Source organism: Pelobates fuscus, chromosome 7, assembly GCF_036172605.1.
Source record: "Pelobates fuscus isolate aPelFus1 chromosome 7, aPelFus1.pri, whole genome shotgun sequence".
Taxonomy (NCBI): domain Eukaryota; kingdom Metazoa; phylum Chordata; class Amphibia; order Anura; family Pelobatidae; genus Pelobates; species Pelobates fuscus.
In genome coordinates this window covers 45,598,536-45,615,434 of record NC_086323.1, presented here as the reverse complement: position 1 = coordinate 45,615,434, position 16,899 = coordinate 45,598,536, and the positions used below count along the sequence as shown (strand labels likewise).

Here is a 16,899-nt window from a genome sequence, read left to right as displayed (position 1 = left end):
CCAGTGCTGAGGGACATGGATGCTTGAATCGGTAAGTGACTAAAATGATTTTTTTAAAACCCTTTCCATGCTGGGGGGAGGTGGGCATGATGGATGGTTGTAACAGGCGGCTCCATGATGTTTTATAATGCAACACAGATTTATATTCCTAACGCTAAAGAATCTTTTACAATTTTAAACTGCCCTATGTTGCTGGTTCTCTTAGCTGTCCCTAACAGCAGCTGATGGAAAAAGGGCATGTTTGATGGGTGATGTGCAATTGCTGTCTTTGCACAAGATAGTTGTTGGATGATCTTGTAAGATCTTCCATACACCTATTTTGTATGTCCTGCTCAGAGTATACACCAAATTTCTATCTCGCAGTGTGTCATAGCAAAACAAACCCAAAACAGATTTGTCAGTGTGAAGTGGGAGAGAGTTTGCAGTGCAATGGGGGTCTGAGGGTGAGATTGGAGGTTGTAAATGCCGTTTAGATGAATGAGCATGTGATATGATATGTGAATGAGCATGGGTAATAAATGGAATATGGAAGGGGAGAACTAATGAGCAACAAAAGGGAAACCATGCAGGAGGAACATGGGACAAACCAGATAGCTATTCAAACACGACATGTATAGGACCCCAGAGCTTCCAGGCACTGCCCCTAGACCAGTGATGGCGAACCTTTTTGAGCCCGAGTGCCCAAACCGCAATACATGCCAACTTTTTTTCCCTCAAAGTGCCAACATGGCAATTAAGCCTGAATACTGAGGTTTACGTTTAGAAAAAAATACTCGTACAGTTAACTTTTGTTAACTTTTGTTGGAAGGGGTGGTGTGGGGGGTAGGGGTGCTGTGGGTGTGGGGGGTAAGGGTGCAGTGGGTAAGGGGTGTAGGGGTGCTGTGGGGAGGGTAGGGGTGCTGTGGGTAGGGGGGAGGAGTTGCAGATGCATTAATTTTTTTTAACATATTAAATAGTTATATTTATAATCAGTATCCCCCCTTCCCTTCTTGTTACCTTTGGTGAAGGGGAGGGAGGGAACACAGCCATCCCTGGTAGTCCGGTGGTGGTATGGAGGACAGGTCCTGCAGCTCTCCTGTCCTCCCACGCGATGCTGTGTGGAGCGTTGCCATGGTAACGCGCGGCAACGCTCCACACAGCTCGAGGGAGGACAGGAGAGCTGCTTCCTCGATCCCTCCCGACACGGAAGCAGAGTAGGCACCTGCTGTTTTGGGCAGGCAGGTGCCTACTCTGCAGTGATGGCAACCCTATGGCTGCGTGCCCACAGAGAGGGCCCGGCTTGCCACCTGTGGCACGCGTGCCATAGGTTCGCCATCACTGCCCTAGACAGTCCGTTATATTTCCTGCTTGAGAAATTTCCTCTTTGTAAACCTATTAAAATGCCCTAATGTCCAATCCATTTCTATTATATCACGAGTCTGAAGATCCCACTCCGTCTGTTGCCAGTGTCTTTAAAATAAAGGAATGTTTAATGAGGCCAATGAGTTATGCCACAGAAAAATGTAGCTTTAATTGATGCAAAATTGAGAGGGTTACTTACTAAAGTGAGAGTTGTTGGGAATTCAATGTCAGTTCTAAAGGGGTTATTCATTAAAGTCTGAATGGGGCAAAACCATTCAGCTGCATACATGGCGATTCAGACTGCAAAAGTGGGACATTGTTCATACTATTCATCAATTTTTAGATTGTACAATAAATATGCATACATTTGGTCCAAATTTAAGCTGTACCGAACGTTGCTACATGGCTGATATGCAAACTGAATGCTTCAAATCCGGGTCTGGATTTAAAAAAAAAAAAAAAAAATCCAAATAATTTTAATGCTAGCAGCACTAGCAGTCAGCAGGCAAATAATTAAAGGATCGTTATAGGGTCAGGAACACAAACATATATTCCTGACCCTATATTGTTACCACCACCATCTACCCCCTTTGAGCCCCTCATGCCTCCATAAATATAGCAAAATCTTACTGTATTCAAGCCTGAAGCTGTAGATCTGCATGCTGTTTGGCTAAAAAAAAAAAACCAAGCAGTCTGCTGACATCATCAGAAGTGGTAGCCTGATCCAATCACAATACTTCTCCATAGGATTGGCTGAGACTGACAAAGAGGCAGATCTGGGGCAGAGCCAGCATGTTTCAAACAGAGTACTATCTTAAATGTATACTAATAGTGATGTTCAAGGTTACACTCACAACAATAAAATTGATTGAAGGCACATCAATTATAAGGTTGACAGACGATCTTCCCCATGTATAAGGGCATATAGGAGAGAAAGAAGTAAAATAATAAGTGCAGACTATTGTTAGCCTGGTAATGCACTAGATGTTAAAACACTTACAAGATTGCAGAGGTGTAAAGGCATGTCATATCCCAGGTTACCAAGATGTTCAAACGTAGTCCGCCAGCGAATTCAAGTACAAGTGAACAAGAAATCCTTGCTGCTTGAAAATCAAAATTTATTACAAACAAATAACCGTAAAACAGGAATAAAAACAAGATGCTCTCCTACAAGTCCCAACCCCACGCGTTTCGTCTGAAAATTCAGACTTCCTCAGGGGTAAAAAAAAAAAAAAAAAAAATGATTGTAATGTATATATATGTAACCTAAGATTATAAATGTCAGATGTGAGAAAGGACACTACTGAAAGATCAAAAAAAGGTCTAGCATGCTAGCTTGAAATTATCTAAATATTCATAAGGAGAAAAAATTGATAAACTAAAAACCTAGAAATGGAGATTTAAATTTAAAAATTTATTTTTAAACTTTACATTTTTAAAATTTGAGGAACCGTATTGCCTGGAGGATGGAAGCAATTAATAATAATGAAAAAGATATGCCAAACATTATGACACAAAATTCCCCCCACTATGTGTCTTCCAGACAGCAAATAGAGGCAATTCTTTTTTTTCACGGACATCAGGTCCTCCATGGAGGAGGAGAAGGAGCCAGCTCTGAGGTACTTAAGGTTGGTGAAAAAAGGTTTATTAATCCTTTCATGCTGATGCTGGCTGGGATGGAGACTTTGGAATGTAGAGACAGTTTCCTATTCCTTACACTATAGTGTTCCTCTAACGGTGATAGGTTTTTCTTTTGTAACAGAATCCAGCCATAAGTGCATTATTCTTGAGTTTACACTGAACTTGTAAAAGGAACACAAAAGTCATGCAGACCATTTAATCTCAATGAAGCGGTTTGGGTGGAGTGGCCCTGTCATTTTAACCCTGCAATGTAGGGAAACAGCTATGTTTGCATTGCAGGGTTAAATCCACCTCTTGGCTGGTATACTGGCAGCCACTTGAGGACCTTCCACTGCACTGACCAAGTAAAAACCAGTCATGTGACGTGGAAACTCTCAATAAAGCATTGAATGCAATATTTTCCTATGGGGAAGCTTGGTCCCACGCGCGCCAATGATGAGCATTTGATTGCACCATCGCTGGAATAAACTATGCCTCCTCAATGACTGCGTGAGGCGGAGAGTTGAGCAGCACTAAGGGAGTCTCGGCCCTGGAAAAGGGTGAGTACATATATTTCACATAAGGTGGTGGGGCCTCCCTTGGAATATCATATGCAGTACTGGAGACCGTATCTCGAGAAGGATATTGATACCTTGCAGAGAGTTCAGAGAAGGGCTACTAAGCTGGTTCATGGATTGCAGGATAAAACTTACCAGGAAAGGTTAGAGGATCTTAACATGTATAGTTTGGAGGAAAGACGAGACAGGGGGGATATGATAGAAACATTTAAATACAGAAAGGGAATTGACAAAGTAAAGGATGGGAGTATAAAAGAAAAAAAACACAACAAGAGGACATAGTCTTAAATTAGAGGGACAAAGGTTTAAAAATAATATCAGGAAGTATTACTTTACTGAGAGGGTAGTGGATGCATGGAATAGCCTTCCAGCTGAAGTGGTAGAGGTTAACACAGTAAAGGAGTTTAAGCATGCGTGGGATAGGCATAAGGCTATCCTAACTATAAGATAAGGCCAGGGACTAATGAAAGTATTTAGAAAATTGGGCAGACTAGATGGGCCGAATGGTTCTTATCTGCCGTCACATTCTATGTTTCTGTTAGGAATACAGGTTTTTATTCCTATTTTATATTGTTTGTTTAACCATTTAATGTCATTAATACCTATGCTCAATACTTCCAATAGGTACAAAATGAAAATAAGAATGCGCACTCCATTTAATTTTCAATATTACGGTATATTTCAAGTGAATGCATCTTTTTTCCCCCACTAATAGAGTAAACATTCCGAGTATAACATTGTAAGATTTTTCAGGCTAGTATAAAAAACATTAATACTTTTTTATTACATACATGTAAAACATGAATTATGATAAAGCCAGACCTCCATTTTAGACTCCCATAATTTCACAACAGAGGCTCATCACCATATTGCTACTGGGAGGACTTTGGATTTACAAAAAATTATTTAACCTTTTTAGTGCACACCCCTTCTGCACTGAACAGGTTAAAACGCCCAGGTAGCTGTGAGGTTTTAATTTAACAGACTGCATTATCACTGGATAAGAACGAATCATTTTGCCAGTGTAGTCTGAAGGCAATAGACATACTTATTACTTTGTTTACAGAAATATCAGATAAAACAGATTAGTCGTACTAAATGTGTTAGCACATTCTTAAATTTAATACATCGGTAATGTTTAGAAACGCGATTACCAACATAAATAGGAGGTAATCAAAATTATGAAACCTATACAAGATATTGCCTGCTGCTTGTGAAATCGCAGTTTTCGAACCTCTTGTAAACAAATATAGAATAGTCATTTTTTTGGACGGAAATACAGATTATGGAGAAGACAAGATTCTGAATCCATTTTCAAGTCAGTGAGAATTATAACATACAACACAGCTTATCCCCTTAAAGCAGAATTGTCAGTTATCAGACAGATAAACAGATACTAACAGCTGCTTGATTCAAAATACTCTTACCCCAAATGTGAAAGTTTCTCTTTAAGTGAAACATATAAACATAGTGAAAGAGCATTCATCATTATACGGAACAAAAAATGCAAGTGTTCTAGTTATAATGCCCCGCCCAATTGTGACATCACCATGCCAGCCTCTTATCAGCAAAACATTTCATTTCGAATCAGGACCGACATTAGTATGTAGCATTCATTCACATTAAAAACATTCCACTTGACAAGGAACATTATTTTGTCAGCTCTTACTTTGTCCTAGACAGGTCCATCAGACCACATGTATGTCTTAAAAGGCCATATTGTGACTTAAAGACATTTACAACTGGGGTCATCAAAGACTTTACTATATATATCTTAATAAAGGGCATTATGTGTCAGAAAGTGGTAAGATAATGCTAAAAATAAGTGTTAATGGAGTGTTATATATTGGAATAAATCAAACTGCAACCTTGATTTTCATTTATTTGTAAGGTAAAGTACATATAAAAGTGTTGCAATAAAGTGGATAAATAGGTGTGGATGTCACGTTCCACAACTTGGTTTTTACAACTGAATCTCTCTATGGTGATTGTGACACTGCCAAATGTATAGACTAAACATAATATATACCTCAAGTTTGAACAGAGTTTTGGTAGGAGATTGGATTATCTCCATGCTATGCAAGACATCACACAACTTCCTACTGTGCAGCACATGCAGCCAACGTGCTTGTAGATTGATAGTCCAACAGCAGATCAGCAGCAATGAGCAAGGACATTGCTAAAGAAGATCTGACCCGAGTTGGGGTACGGATAAGTCCCAGATCTAATTTTGGCACTATTTCATTGCTAGCCCTGAGTCCCATGTAATATTGATGGAGAAATAAAATATTCCCTTACATAATTTGTAAGTTCGAAGTTAAAGGGACACTATAGGCACTCAGAGCAATTCATATCAATAAAGTGGACTGGGTGCATTGACCCCGTCCCCTTAACCATGCAATGTAAGAGAAAGCTGTCTTAGAGAATCTGCAATGTTTACATTGCAGAGTTAAGAGTGCCTCTAGTGTCTGTTAATCAGACAGAGACTAGAGGCGCTTCCTGCATTTTCACAGAGTTTACCTCTGTAAAAAAAATACTGGATGTCCTCACGCTTTGCATGAGGATGTCCAGTGTCTTGGAAATTCCCACAGGAAAGCATTGATTCGATGCCTAATGTGTGCAGCACATGGTGCACATGCACCTCAGGATCCTTCCTCGTCGTGACGTCACGGAAGGAGGAGCCCAAGGGACTTTGGCGCTGGAGTCATGTGAAAGAAGGCAGAGGGACACCAGTGTTTGGAATACAGTTTTTTAACACGATAGTGTTCCTTTAATGCTGCATGTGCAGGTTTAATACAGTAGGTGTGGAGTTTAAAAATATAGGTTCATATAATACTCTGAATTCATCCAAACATTTGGTGTCATACTGTGATTTATAGAACATTAGGATTTGGGGCTGGACATACGGAGTGGTACAAGGTGAATTTTTGGGAGGAGCCTAAAACTAAAGCCCCTGAACTTTTTGCCACATAGCAATGCCCCAGGCTCAGAGGTATAACTCTAAAAACTGTAAAATACATAGAAGATTGTAACAATATATTTGTTATCAATTTGGCTAATGGAATGTTAAAAAATACACCTTCACCAATACCACTGTAACTTTTGTAGTGGGTATGGTACAAACACTGCTCTCCTCTGCTGAACTAAGAGTGAGCTCAGGATAATCCAGTCTAAGCAATAATGCACAGTGCTTGAGGTGCGTACACCGACCCTTGAAGATGTTCCCTATTGCTTTTAATGTATTGCTTGCTAAATGCCATTGAAATAGGATTTTTATTCTACCTAAAAAAAAAAAAAAACAGTTTGGAATCATAAATTATCATTAAACAAGCAGAACACATCGTTAGTGTTGTGTAGCATGAAAGGCACACTCTATGTTACCCCTGTACATGACAATAAAACGAAATAAGGTTTTATGTAAAAATAAAACCAACGCTGCATTATAACTTCTCTAGAATTCCCACCATTAAATAAAACACTGAAAATGATCTATAACTGTTGTTAACTTTTTTCAGATAATGCTCTGTTTTCCTTTTAACCTTACATAAAAATTTCTGGAAGCCACCACTCCCAGTTCCAGGAGTCTAGTTAGTTTACCAGGGAGAGAGGCTTTATAATTTACATGGTCAGCCTGTTTTAGACTGACTTTCCTATTTATATATTTCTCTTTCTCTCCCTGTGGCTCCTTTTGAGGAGCAATATCCTGTTTGATATCCATTAAATATCTAGAAGCTGCTTGCTGTGAGAGGCACCTACTCTAAGATGCACTCATAATATATTTTTTATGTCTGTATATTCATACAGCATATACTTCTATAAGAATTTATATACAGCATATTTCTGAGACACTGCATAGAAGATATTAAGTATTGGGGTATATGTACTAATCATTGATCCACTCCGATTTAGTATATTAATTTTTCAATAAAGCTGTTATATAGGACTGGAATATATCTCTTAGACTATACCTCCAATACATGTATCCTTGCAGATGGCATAAGGAATATATGTACTCATTGTACATTAATTAATTATTTCATATATTTTATTTGGTCTCCATTACCTTTTTTGTATGTGATAGCCAGTCTATTTTCCATACTACATTGCTATATATATATATATATTTCCAGGCGATGCAGCCGGTCTAAGGATTGTTTTACATCTGAAGACTTTCTGCATCTCTCTCTCTCTTTCTTTTGTATATATATATATATATATATATATATATATATATATATATATATATATATATTACATATTATGCATGCAAGCTCCCACTGCTATCCCTAGGGCTTCTGGGTTCAGCACTGAATAAATGCAGGTAGACGGCCATTTTAGAGAGGTTAGGTGTTGTTTTATGACATGATTTTAAAGCTGAGCTAACTATGAAGTCTCAAAACTTCATAGACTACTACACTATGTAGTAAATAATAATAGGAAAAAAAAAGTTAAACTTTGTAAACATTAATGAGAAAATTCAACAATGCAACACGCTACCCATTGCAGTAAATGTGTGACATAATGAACAAATCGTATGGAGCTCTCAGCAGGAACATTCCATTGGTATCCACGGCGATTACACCTCTTTTAGAATGTTTCCTCAGCAATATCCTCTATACTCTGTGCCTACTGTGCTAGAATTTAATGTGTAATGCCCACCACATAGGATGCACTTCTAACTCTGAGGGTCAGCCAAACGATCTCAAAATACAGCAGCCCCAAGCTTACTAATAATTCTAAAATCTCACTAAATATGGGCGATATGAACCTAATGAAATGAACACGAAATTATTTTAAAATCAGGGTCAATATTCAAACCCAGCAGTGCAATAGCTCCCATGATGCTTTGCAAACATTAAACATTATAAAAGATTATGGAGGATGTAGTTTTAGAACAGCTGGGGGTCAAGCTTTTAGCAACCCTTGGTCTATAATTTGTACATCCACCTTGAGGCCACTCAAACGGCAAACCAAATAACCCCATAACAAATCTATGGTAAAAACAGACCCACAAAGCAGTATAGCTGACACAGCCCAGCATTTGCCTTACAATAACAAGCATGACAATGTACCACAAGCCTTACTCAATCTTTGTCAGCCATTCCCAGCCTAAATTTATAAGAAAACGAAAAGCTGCCTTTTCTATGAAAAGTAAGATTTTACAATGTAGAACATTTAGGATTTTTTTTTTCACAAACTGGTTCAAAATTATAAATATTGTATTAATAACGTTTGACCGTCATCTAAATAAAGCATAACCTTAACAATATTAGGACATAAAAGACTGTTTATATGTTGTATATTTATGATTTCAACATGTTAATTATTAGCTTCTTAGAAAAATATCTTATTACCAGCATTCCTTGATCGATGTTTGCTTTGTTAAATAACTGGGGCAAGATTCAGACAGAGCCCTTCTCAGAGAGCGCCTTGCATGTTAAACTCAACTGATAAAATGTATAAAGAGTTAACCAAACATACAAACTATTTTCTTGTTCTGCTGATTAATCAGACAGAAGCACTTTTTTTTACCCTGGATGCATATTCTGAGTAAATAGCATCAAGAAATCCTTAACAGATTGCTTAAAACAAATGCATATCATCATACATTGTGCAGCACATTTAAAAATTAACACACTAATAGAACACGCAAAATCAGATAAATTAAAGGGACACTCCACTGCCCAAATACAAAATAAATGTATAAATAACTATTTAGTACACATACCCTCAATGGAAATATTCATGCATTTAATTATGCATTTTTTCATTGTGTGTGTATCTAGAACAGCTTGCAAAAGCTGCAGATCTCTTGTCTGCTGCTTTTGCAATCCTTCCCCTTTTAGCTCAGCCCAGACGTTTTGTGGCTGTCCAATCACAGACTTCCCAATGCAACTCAATGAGAAGTCATTACAAGGCAGGTGCTCTGAGCTGAGTTTAGCTAAACTGAGCTAACCAAATCAGGAAGTAACAGGACTTGTTGTCTGACTGACAGCTAGGGGGGTGTTACAAGGATGATTTATAAAAGTTCCAATTTATTTTAAAATCTGCACTTTTTGCTAAATGAAAAAAGAAGAGAACAACAGTCTTCACACATAAGGCACTTCAGCAAGCAAAGTGCTTTAGGTGTTTGGAGTGGCTTATTTTGCTAAACAGTGAGTTGTGGTGATTTCACAACCGAGTTTAGGAAAATATTAAGCGTTGGCCTGAATATTCACATTTTGTAAGCCAAACACTACAGTGCAGCAACGCAGTGTTTAGTGAATAAACCCCTGCAGTTCTCAGAGGATGATACAGTACAGTGAATTACACAGGGGTGCAGTGTAATTCACTGATGCTCTTGTAAACCTTGAATGGTTAAAGAAATGAATGGTAAAAACACAATTAAAATTTTACAATATATTTTGCTCTGTTTCCTAAATGTTAAATTGGATTTAAATATACATCTTTCTTAAAACCGACCATGTTTTTATATACAATATGGGCTTTGACATAAATAGATCTTTGAGATATTCTCTGGGAGCGTGGGGGCATGGGGGTGAAGGTATACCTTTCATTTAGTCAGTAGTCTTAAAACAAGCAGCAATTAAGCCAAAACACAAGGAATGTTGACTGTTTTCATGACCCAAATGGTCATGAATAATAAACATATCAGCAGAATCAGAAGTTCGAGATTAAATGTCGATGGCCCGCATCACCCTCTCTACCATGGAAATTCATGGAAGTTACTAAAATACTTGTAAGTGCACTTCAGTGTATGTAATATCTCTGGGTTTAATTTGAAGCTGTAGGATGTACAGTCACAGAAATATTTCTCCTGGCGTTCGTAACATGACGCTGCTGTGCCAGGAACGATCGTCCAGCAGAGCCTGCGGCGGGATCCTTTCCTCCTCTCCCCGCCAGGCGAGATTCTATAGCCAATTTCTGGTGCTCAATGCTCTGAAGCAAGAAACAAAGAACGAGATTTCAACACAACATTTTGCTACACATGCAATTCTTGCCTTCAGTTATTATAATAGCAGTTTTTATATCTCGTTCGTTTGCATGATTGTGCATGAAAGCTGTGAACTGTATATTTTATGAATTCATTATTATATGAACTGAGAGCGTCTACAAGTTGAATCCTAACTGATTAAAATTCCAGTGCTAAGTTATAGCAACTCCCTTTGTTAATGCATTAAATAAACAGTGCAATTAAATGTGCACAATACACATTCAAAATGCATAAATCAAAAACGTACTCAACGTCCCAACTTTGATACAGAAGGGGTGGGCTTACAGCTTCAGTGGTTTATTTTTTCAAAGTGCTGCAGATATAAGTAACAGGTGGATGGGAGTCTGGTAGCAATGACTAGGTTGGTATAGTACTTGAAATATACCTTTAAACTTAGGTGAAGCTTGTGGAGCTGTATTTATAGCAGCTTTCACACAACACAACAGGAAAGCTTTACCATTCGTTCTATGCAAATTTTATGGTGTGAGACTTGGGAGGGGTCAAGTTGACCTTTTAATTTAAGGTGCAAATATAACATATATATTACCTTATTATACCAGGCAGTCACTATTAATTTCTCCTCGTATTCTCGCAGTTTAGCTTGTTGACACTGAGACTGTAAATCAATTAAAAGAACCATTAGAAAATAACAGACTGTGGGAAACAGGCAGAATGAGAGAGACACCTACAGGCAGAGCATTACAGAGACAGCAAGAGAGAATGAGAGAGACACCTATAGGCAGAGCATTACAGAGACAGCTAGAGAGAATGGGAGAGACACCTACAGGCAGAGCATTACAGAGACAGCAAGAGAGAATGAGAGAGACACCTACAGGCAGAGCATTCCAGAGACAGCTAGAGAGAATGAGAGACACCTACAGGCAGAGCATTACAGAGACAGCTAGAGAGAATGAGAGAGACACCTATAGGCAGAGCATTACAGAGACAGCTAGAGAGAATGAGAGAGACACCTATAGGCAGAGCATTACAGAGACAGCTAGAGAGAATGAGAGAGACACCTACAGGCAGAGCATTACAAAGACAGCAAGAGAGAATGAGAGAGACACCTATAGGCAGAGCATTACAGAGACAGCTAGAGAGAATGAGAGAGACACCTATAGGCAGAGCATTACAGAGACAGCTAGAGAGAATGAGAGAGACACCTACAGGCAGAGCATTACAAAGACAGCAAGAGAGAATGAGAGAGACACCTACAGGCAGAGCATTACAGAGACAGCAAGAGAGAATGAGAGAGACACCTACAGGCAGAGCATTACAGAGACAGCTAGAGAGAATGAGAGAGACACCTACAGGCAGAGCATTACAGAGACAGCAAGAGAGAATGAGAGAGACAACTATAGAAAGAGCATTACAGAGACAGCAAGAGAGAATGAGAGAGACACCTACAGGCAGAGCATTCCAGAGACAGCTAGAGAGAATGAGAGACACCTACAGGCAGAGCATTACAGAGACAGCTAGAGAGAATGAGAGAGACACCTATAGGCAGAGCATTACAGAGACAGCTAGAGAGAATGAGAGAGACACCTATAGGCAGAGCATTACAGAGACAGCTAGAGAGAATGAGAGAGACACCTACAGGCAGAGCATTACAAAGACAGCAAGAGAGAATGAGAGAGACACCTATAGGCAGAGCATTACAGAGACAGCTAGAGAGAATGAGAGAGACACCTATAGGCAGAGCATTACAGAGACAGCTAGAGAGAATGAGAGAGACACCTACAGGCAGAGCATTACAAAGACAGCAAGAGAGAATGAGAGAGACACCTACAGGCAGAGCATTACAGAGACAGCTAGAGAGAATGAGAGAGACACCTACAGGCAGAGCATTACAGAGACAGCAAGAGAGAATGAGAGAGACAACTATAGAAAGAGCATTACAGAGACAGCTAGAGAGAATGAGAGAGACACTTACAGGCAGAGCATTACAGAGACAGCAAGAGAGAATGAGAGAGACACCTACAGGCAGAGCATTACAGAGACAGCTAGAGAGAATGAGAGAGACACCTACAGGCAGAGCATTACAGAGACAGCTAGAGAGAATGATAGAGACACCTACAGGCAGAGCATTAAAGAGACAGCTAGAGAGAATGAGAGAGACACCTACAGGCAGAGCATTAAAGAGACAGCTAGAGAGAATGAGAGAGACACCTACAGGCAGAGCATTACAGAGACAGCTAGAGAGAATGAGAGAGACACCTACAGGCAGAGCATTACAAAGACAGCTAGAGAGAATGAGAGAGACACCTACAGGCAGAGCATTACAGAGACAGCTAGAGAGAATGAGAGAGACACCTACAGGCAGAGCATTACGGAGACAGCTAGAGAGAATGAGAGAGACACCTACAGGCAGAGCATTACAGAGACAGCTAGAGAGAATGAGAGAGACACCTACAGGCAGAGCATTACAGAGACAGCTAGAGAGAATGAGAGAGACACCTACAGGCAGAGCATTACAGAGACAGCTAGAGAGAATGAGAGAGACACCTACAGGCAGACCATTACAGAGACAGCTAGAGAGAATGAGAGAGACACCTACAGGCAGAGCATTACAAGACAGCTAGAGAGAATGAGAGAGACACCTACAGGCAGAGCATTACAGAGACAGCAAGAGAGAATGAGAGAGACACCTACAGGCAGAGCATTACAAAGACAGCTAGAGAAAATGAGAGAGACACCTACAGGCAGAGCATTACAGAGACAGCTAGAGAGAATGAGAGAGACACCTACAGGCAGAGCATTACAGAGACAGCTAGAGAGAATGAGAGAGACACCTACAGGCAGAGCATTACAGAGACAGCTAGAGAGAATGAGAGAGACACCTACAGGCAGAGCATTACAGAGACAGCTAGAGAGAATGAGAGAGACACCTACAGGCAGAGCATTACAGAGACAGCAAGAGAGAATGAGAGAGACACACAGGCAGAGCATTACAGAGACAGCTAGAGAGAATGATAGAGACACCTACAGGCAGAGCATTACAGAGACAGCTAGAGAGAATGAGAGAGACACCTACAGGCAGAGGATGACAAAAGCCCTGCACTTCCTGCCCCCCATCTATTACTGGTATCCTAGGGGGAGCAGGCCCGCACTGACAGCTGACAGGTGTTCTGTTTTCTCCCGCTCCGACGATCTGAGGACAGAGAATGTCCACTCTCAAAGTAAAACACATGATAAATGAGAGAAGGAAAATCAGTTATTTACCTCCAAACGATCAATTTTTTGGTCTTTTTCTGTAAGTTGTTTTCTTAATAACATTATTTCTGCAGATGCTGGATTTAATTTTGGATCTAAGGTTTTTATGACCTGAGGAAAGAATATGGAAATACCATTAGTCAATTAAGTGCATTCCACATAAATCCACTACAATTGTTCAGATTACGCATGGAGCAAGATCATTTATTGAACAAGGCTTCTATAGGCAGCAAAATACGATATGGATCAAGACTGTGTATGACACGGTTAGATATGTTTGTGTAGTGAATGTATAGTCATTTATATTAATTAATATTATTTTATATGTAACAAAGAGTCAGTGTTTAGTATGGGGATCAAGATTCCACATGTAGAGAGGCTTAATGTAAACAAAGTTCAATACTTTTTTATTTGGAGGGGATAGGGGGTATCTGTAAGTGGGCAGTGCTGGGTTTTGGGTGCCGATTAAGATTCTGTATTGAGCAGGTCTTAGAGGCAGTGAGGTTCCTGTGAAGAGGCTAGATTTTGCATGGAGAGAGGTTCTATGCTGGGTGAAAGTCTCCCGTGGTGAAAGGCTCTAAACAGTCAAGTTCTCAGTAGAATGATATGGAGTAGCAACCAATATACTAAATGCATAGGGAATTACAGCCACAAAACTTAGCTGGGTAGTGTATTTATGAATACATTTGTGAGATATAGCCTTCTAAAGCCTGCACACTCACATTCCTTGCTTTCTCCAGGTAAATCTTATAGCGTTCCTCCATTGCCTTCATATCGTCATCTTTCTTGCGGAGCGCTGCTTCCAGTTCCTCAATACGTTGAGCTTATAAGAAGAAGACACAGAGATTTATGATGAATAATTCAATAGGGTACTTGATGTTAAAAAGGAACAATAAACTTTTGGGGCACTTTTCTTGGATAAACCACTATCTTTCATATTTACACAATATTAAAAATAAAATTCCAGGTGCTAGAATTAAAGGGATACTATAGTCACCAGAACAACTGCAGCTTATTGAATTTGTTCTGGTTAGTAGCATCATTACCTTCAGGCTTTTTGCTGTAAACACTGTCTTTTCAGAGAAAATGCAGTGTTTACATTACAGCCTAGGGATAACTCCACTGGCCACTCCTCAGATGCCTGCTAGAGCTGCTTCCTATATGAGTCTTGCCTAGTGTGCATCACAACATTCAGTGTCTCCACCCTCTGCATGTAGACACTGAACTTTCCTCATAGAGATTCATTGATTCAATTCATGTCTATGAGGAGATGCTGATTGGCCAGGGCCGTGTTTGACTTGTGTTTGGTTCTGCCCCTGGTCTGCCTCCTTCACAGTCTCAGCCAATTCAATGGGAAGCACTGTGATTGGCTCAGAACAACACTTCTGATTATGTCAGCAGGCAGCTTGCTGTTCTGAGGCAAATCAATGTAGGGTAATAACTGCTTGATTCAAGGATAAATCTGACTGCCATTCTGGGGTCAAGAAGGAATTTTTTGTCCTAGCTTGTTGCAAAATTGTGCTTCAAACTGTTTTTTTTTTTTTTTTTTTCCCTTTTGGATCAACAGCAAAAAACAGGTGTGAGGAAGGCTGAACTTGATGGACGCAAGTCTCTTTTCAGCTATCTAACTATGTAACTATGTAAATCAGGACAACACCAGCAGCTTCAGGCTTGAATACAAGTAAGATTTTACTATATTTAGGGTGGCAAGAGAGGGCCAGGGGGACTAGATGGTGGTTTTAACACTATAGCGTCAGAAATATATATTTGTGTCCCTGACCCTATAGTGCTCCTTTAACTCTGTTTAGGAAAAAATATATAATCTCTGCATAACATATAATCTTTACATGATGATAAAAATATCATAAGATCAGAGAAGACTTGCAAATAAAAACCCACATGGGATAGTGGGGATTCCATGTTACTCCTGATAGCTGTGGAGGGCATGATGAGGTGACCTTATAGCTAAAACAAATACTGTGCAGGAAGCCATAGGACCCACACGTAAGTAGTGATGGCTGACATGTCCCTTCCATTTTCCCACAGCCTGGATACAGCAAGGTATTAAATGGAAAGAGAGCAGCACAATACTCTGGTTCTTTTCACCAATCTCCTATGTCATGTGAAGGAAGAGATTACATATTGGTAGGTCAGATGGTGCCCAAGCAACCGTAATGAGACATGGACCCTATAATAAAGCACTAGTGGGTATGCAATAATAATAACAACTATCTCCTTACCCCTTATCTTACATAAATTAAATAAATATTCAGTGTATCTCACATAGATATGTTTGGGAGATCAGTGATCTCAAATACAAACTAAAATACATGAAGCTTCAACCTTGTACTATAAACTGGGTACATGTGTAAGTGTGGAGGAAGAGCATTGATTTATGGGTCTGTTCTGCTTCTCCAACGTGGATGGCCTTAATACCCTGAAAGGACTGTTCTCTCCGCATTCAGAAAATAAATAATGGTTATTGTAGTTTGCACTGTATACCTTTAAACAAGCACCACAAGCACAGCACTACTTACTGGTTTGGTTTGCATCTGGTTGGAGATCATCCAGAAGTTCCTTTTTGGTTTCTAAAGCATCATGAACCTCTTTCAGTTTTTCCCTAGGGAAATGTATCAGATTATTAGGAATTCCATTAGTAGAAGCCACTGGATTTAGAATAACATTTTAACGGTAAAACAACAATAACTTACATGTGGGCCTCGATCTTTTTCAATGTACTGGACTAAAATGCAAAATACAAATATTAGAATTATTGTTCAGTATAACATGTGCTAGGACTTCAAAAAGGTGGCATTCCAACGGTCATCCAATTGTTCTTTTAAGTACATAGGCGCACTAATTTGGACTCCGTTACAGCGAACCAAACAATCGGAACCAAACAATCTAACAAAGAGCTTGAGTGAATTAGCAGTTACATTTCAAGAACATGATCATCGCAAATCTTTTTTACAGGGTGATTTCAGTCATGTACAGAATAAGGATAAAACATACTTACAAAACTCCCCATACCACATACACAAATAAAAAAATAAGAAAGGGCAGAAAGAATCAGAAAAGGATGAATATTTGGGACACAAAAGGCTTTTCTTTTTGTTTTTGTGCTTCTCAGTTTGTAATTCTTTAATAAAGAGA

The 16,899-nt window shown here is 39.4% G+C and overlaps 1 protein-coding gene across 2 annotated transcripts in view; it reads right to left on the bottom strand.

Moving 5' to 3' along the window:
- Nucleotides 1-10,293: 10,293 nt before the first annotated feature.
- The window catches only part of HOOK1 (hook microtubule tethering protein 1), a 64,609-nt gene continuing 58,003 nt past the window's right edge, over nucleotides 10,294-16,899 (bottom strand). For both annotated transcript variants that reach the window (XM_063428034.1, XM_063428033.1), the window contains 6 exons: nucleotides 16,458-16,489; nucleotides 16,284-16,366; nucleotides 14,469-14,569; nucleotides 13,756-13,857; nucleotides 11,081-11,149; nucleotides 10,294-10,478 (listed from right to left, as the gene is read on the bottom strand). In XM_063428034.1, coding sequence (XP_063284104.1) covers nucleotides 10,314-10,478; nucleotides 11,081-11,149; nucleotides 13,756-13,857; nucleotides 14,469-14,569; nucleotides 16,284-16,366; nucleotides 16,458-16,489 — 552 coding nt within the window. In that variant the 3' untranslated portion in view covers nucleotides 10,294-10,313. The remainder of the gene's footprint in view (nucleotides 10,479-11,080; nucleotides 11,150-13,755; nucleotides 13,858-14,468; nucleotides 14,570-16,283; nucleotides 16,367-16,457; nucleotides 16,490-16,899) is intronic.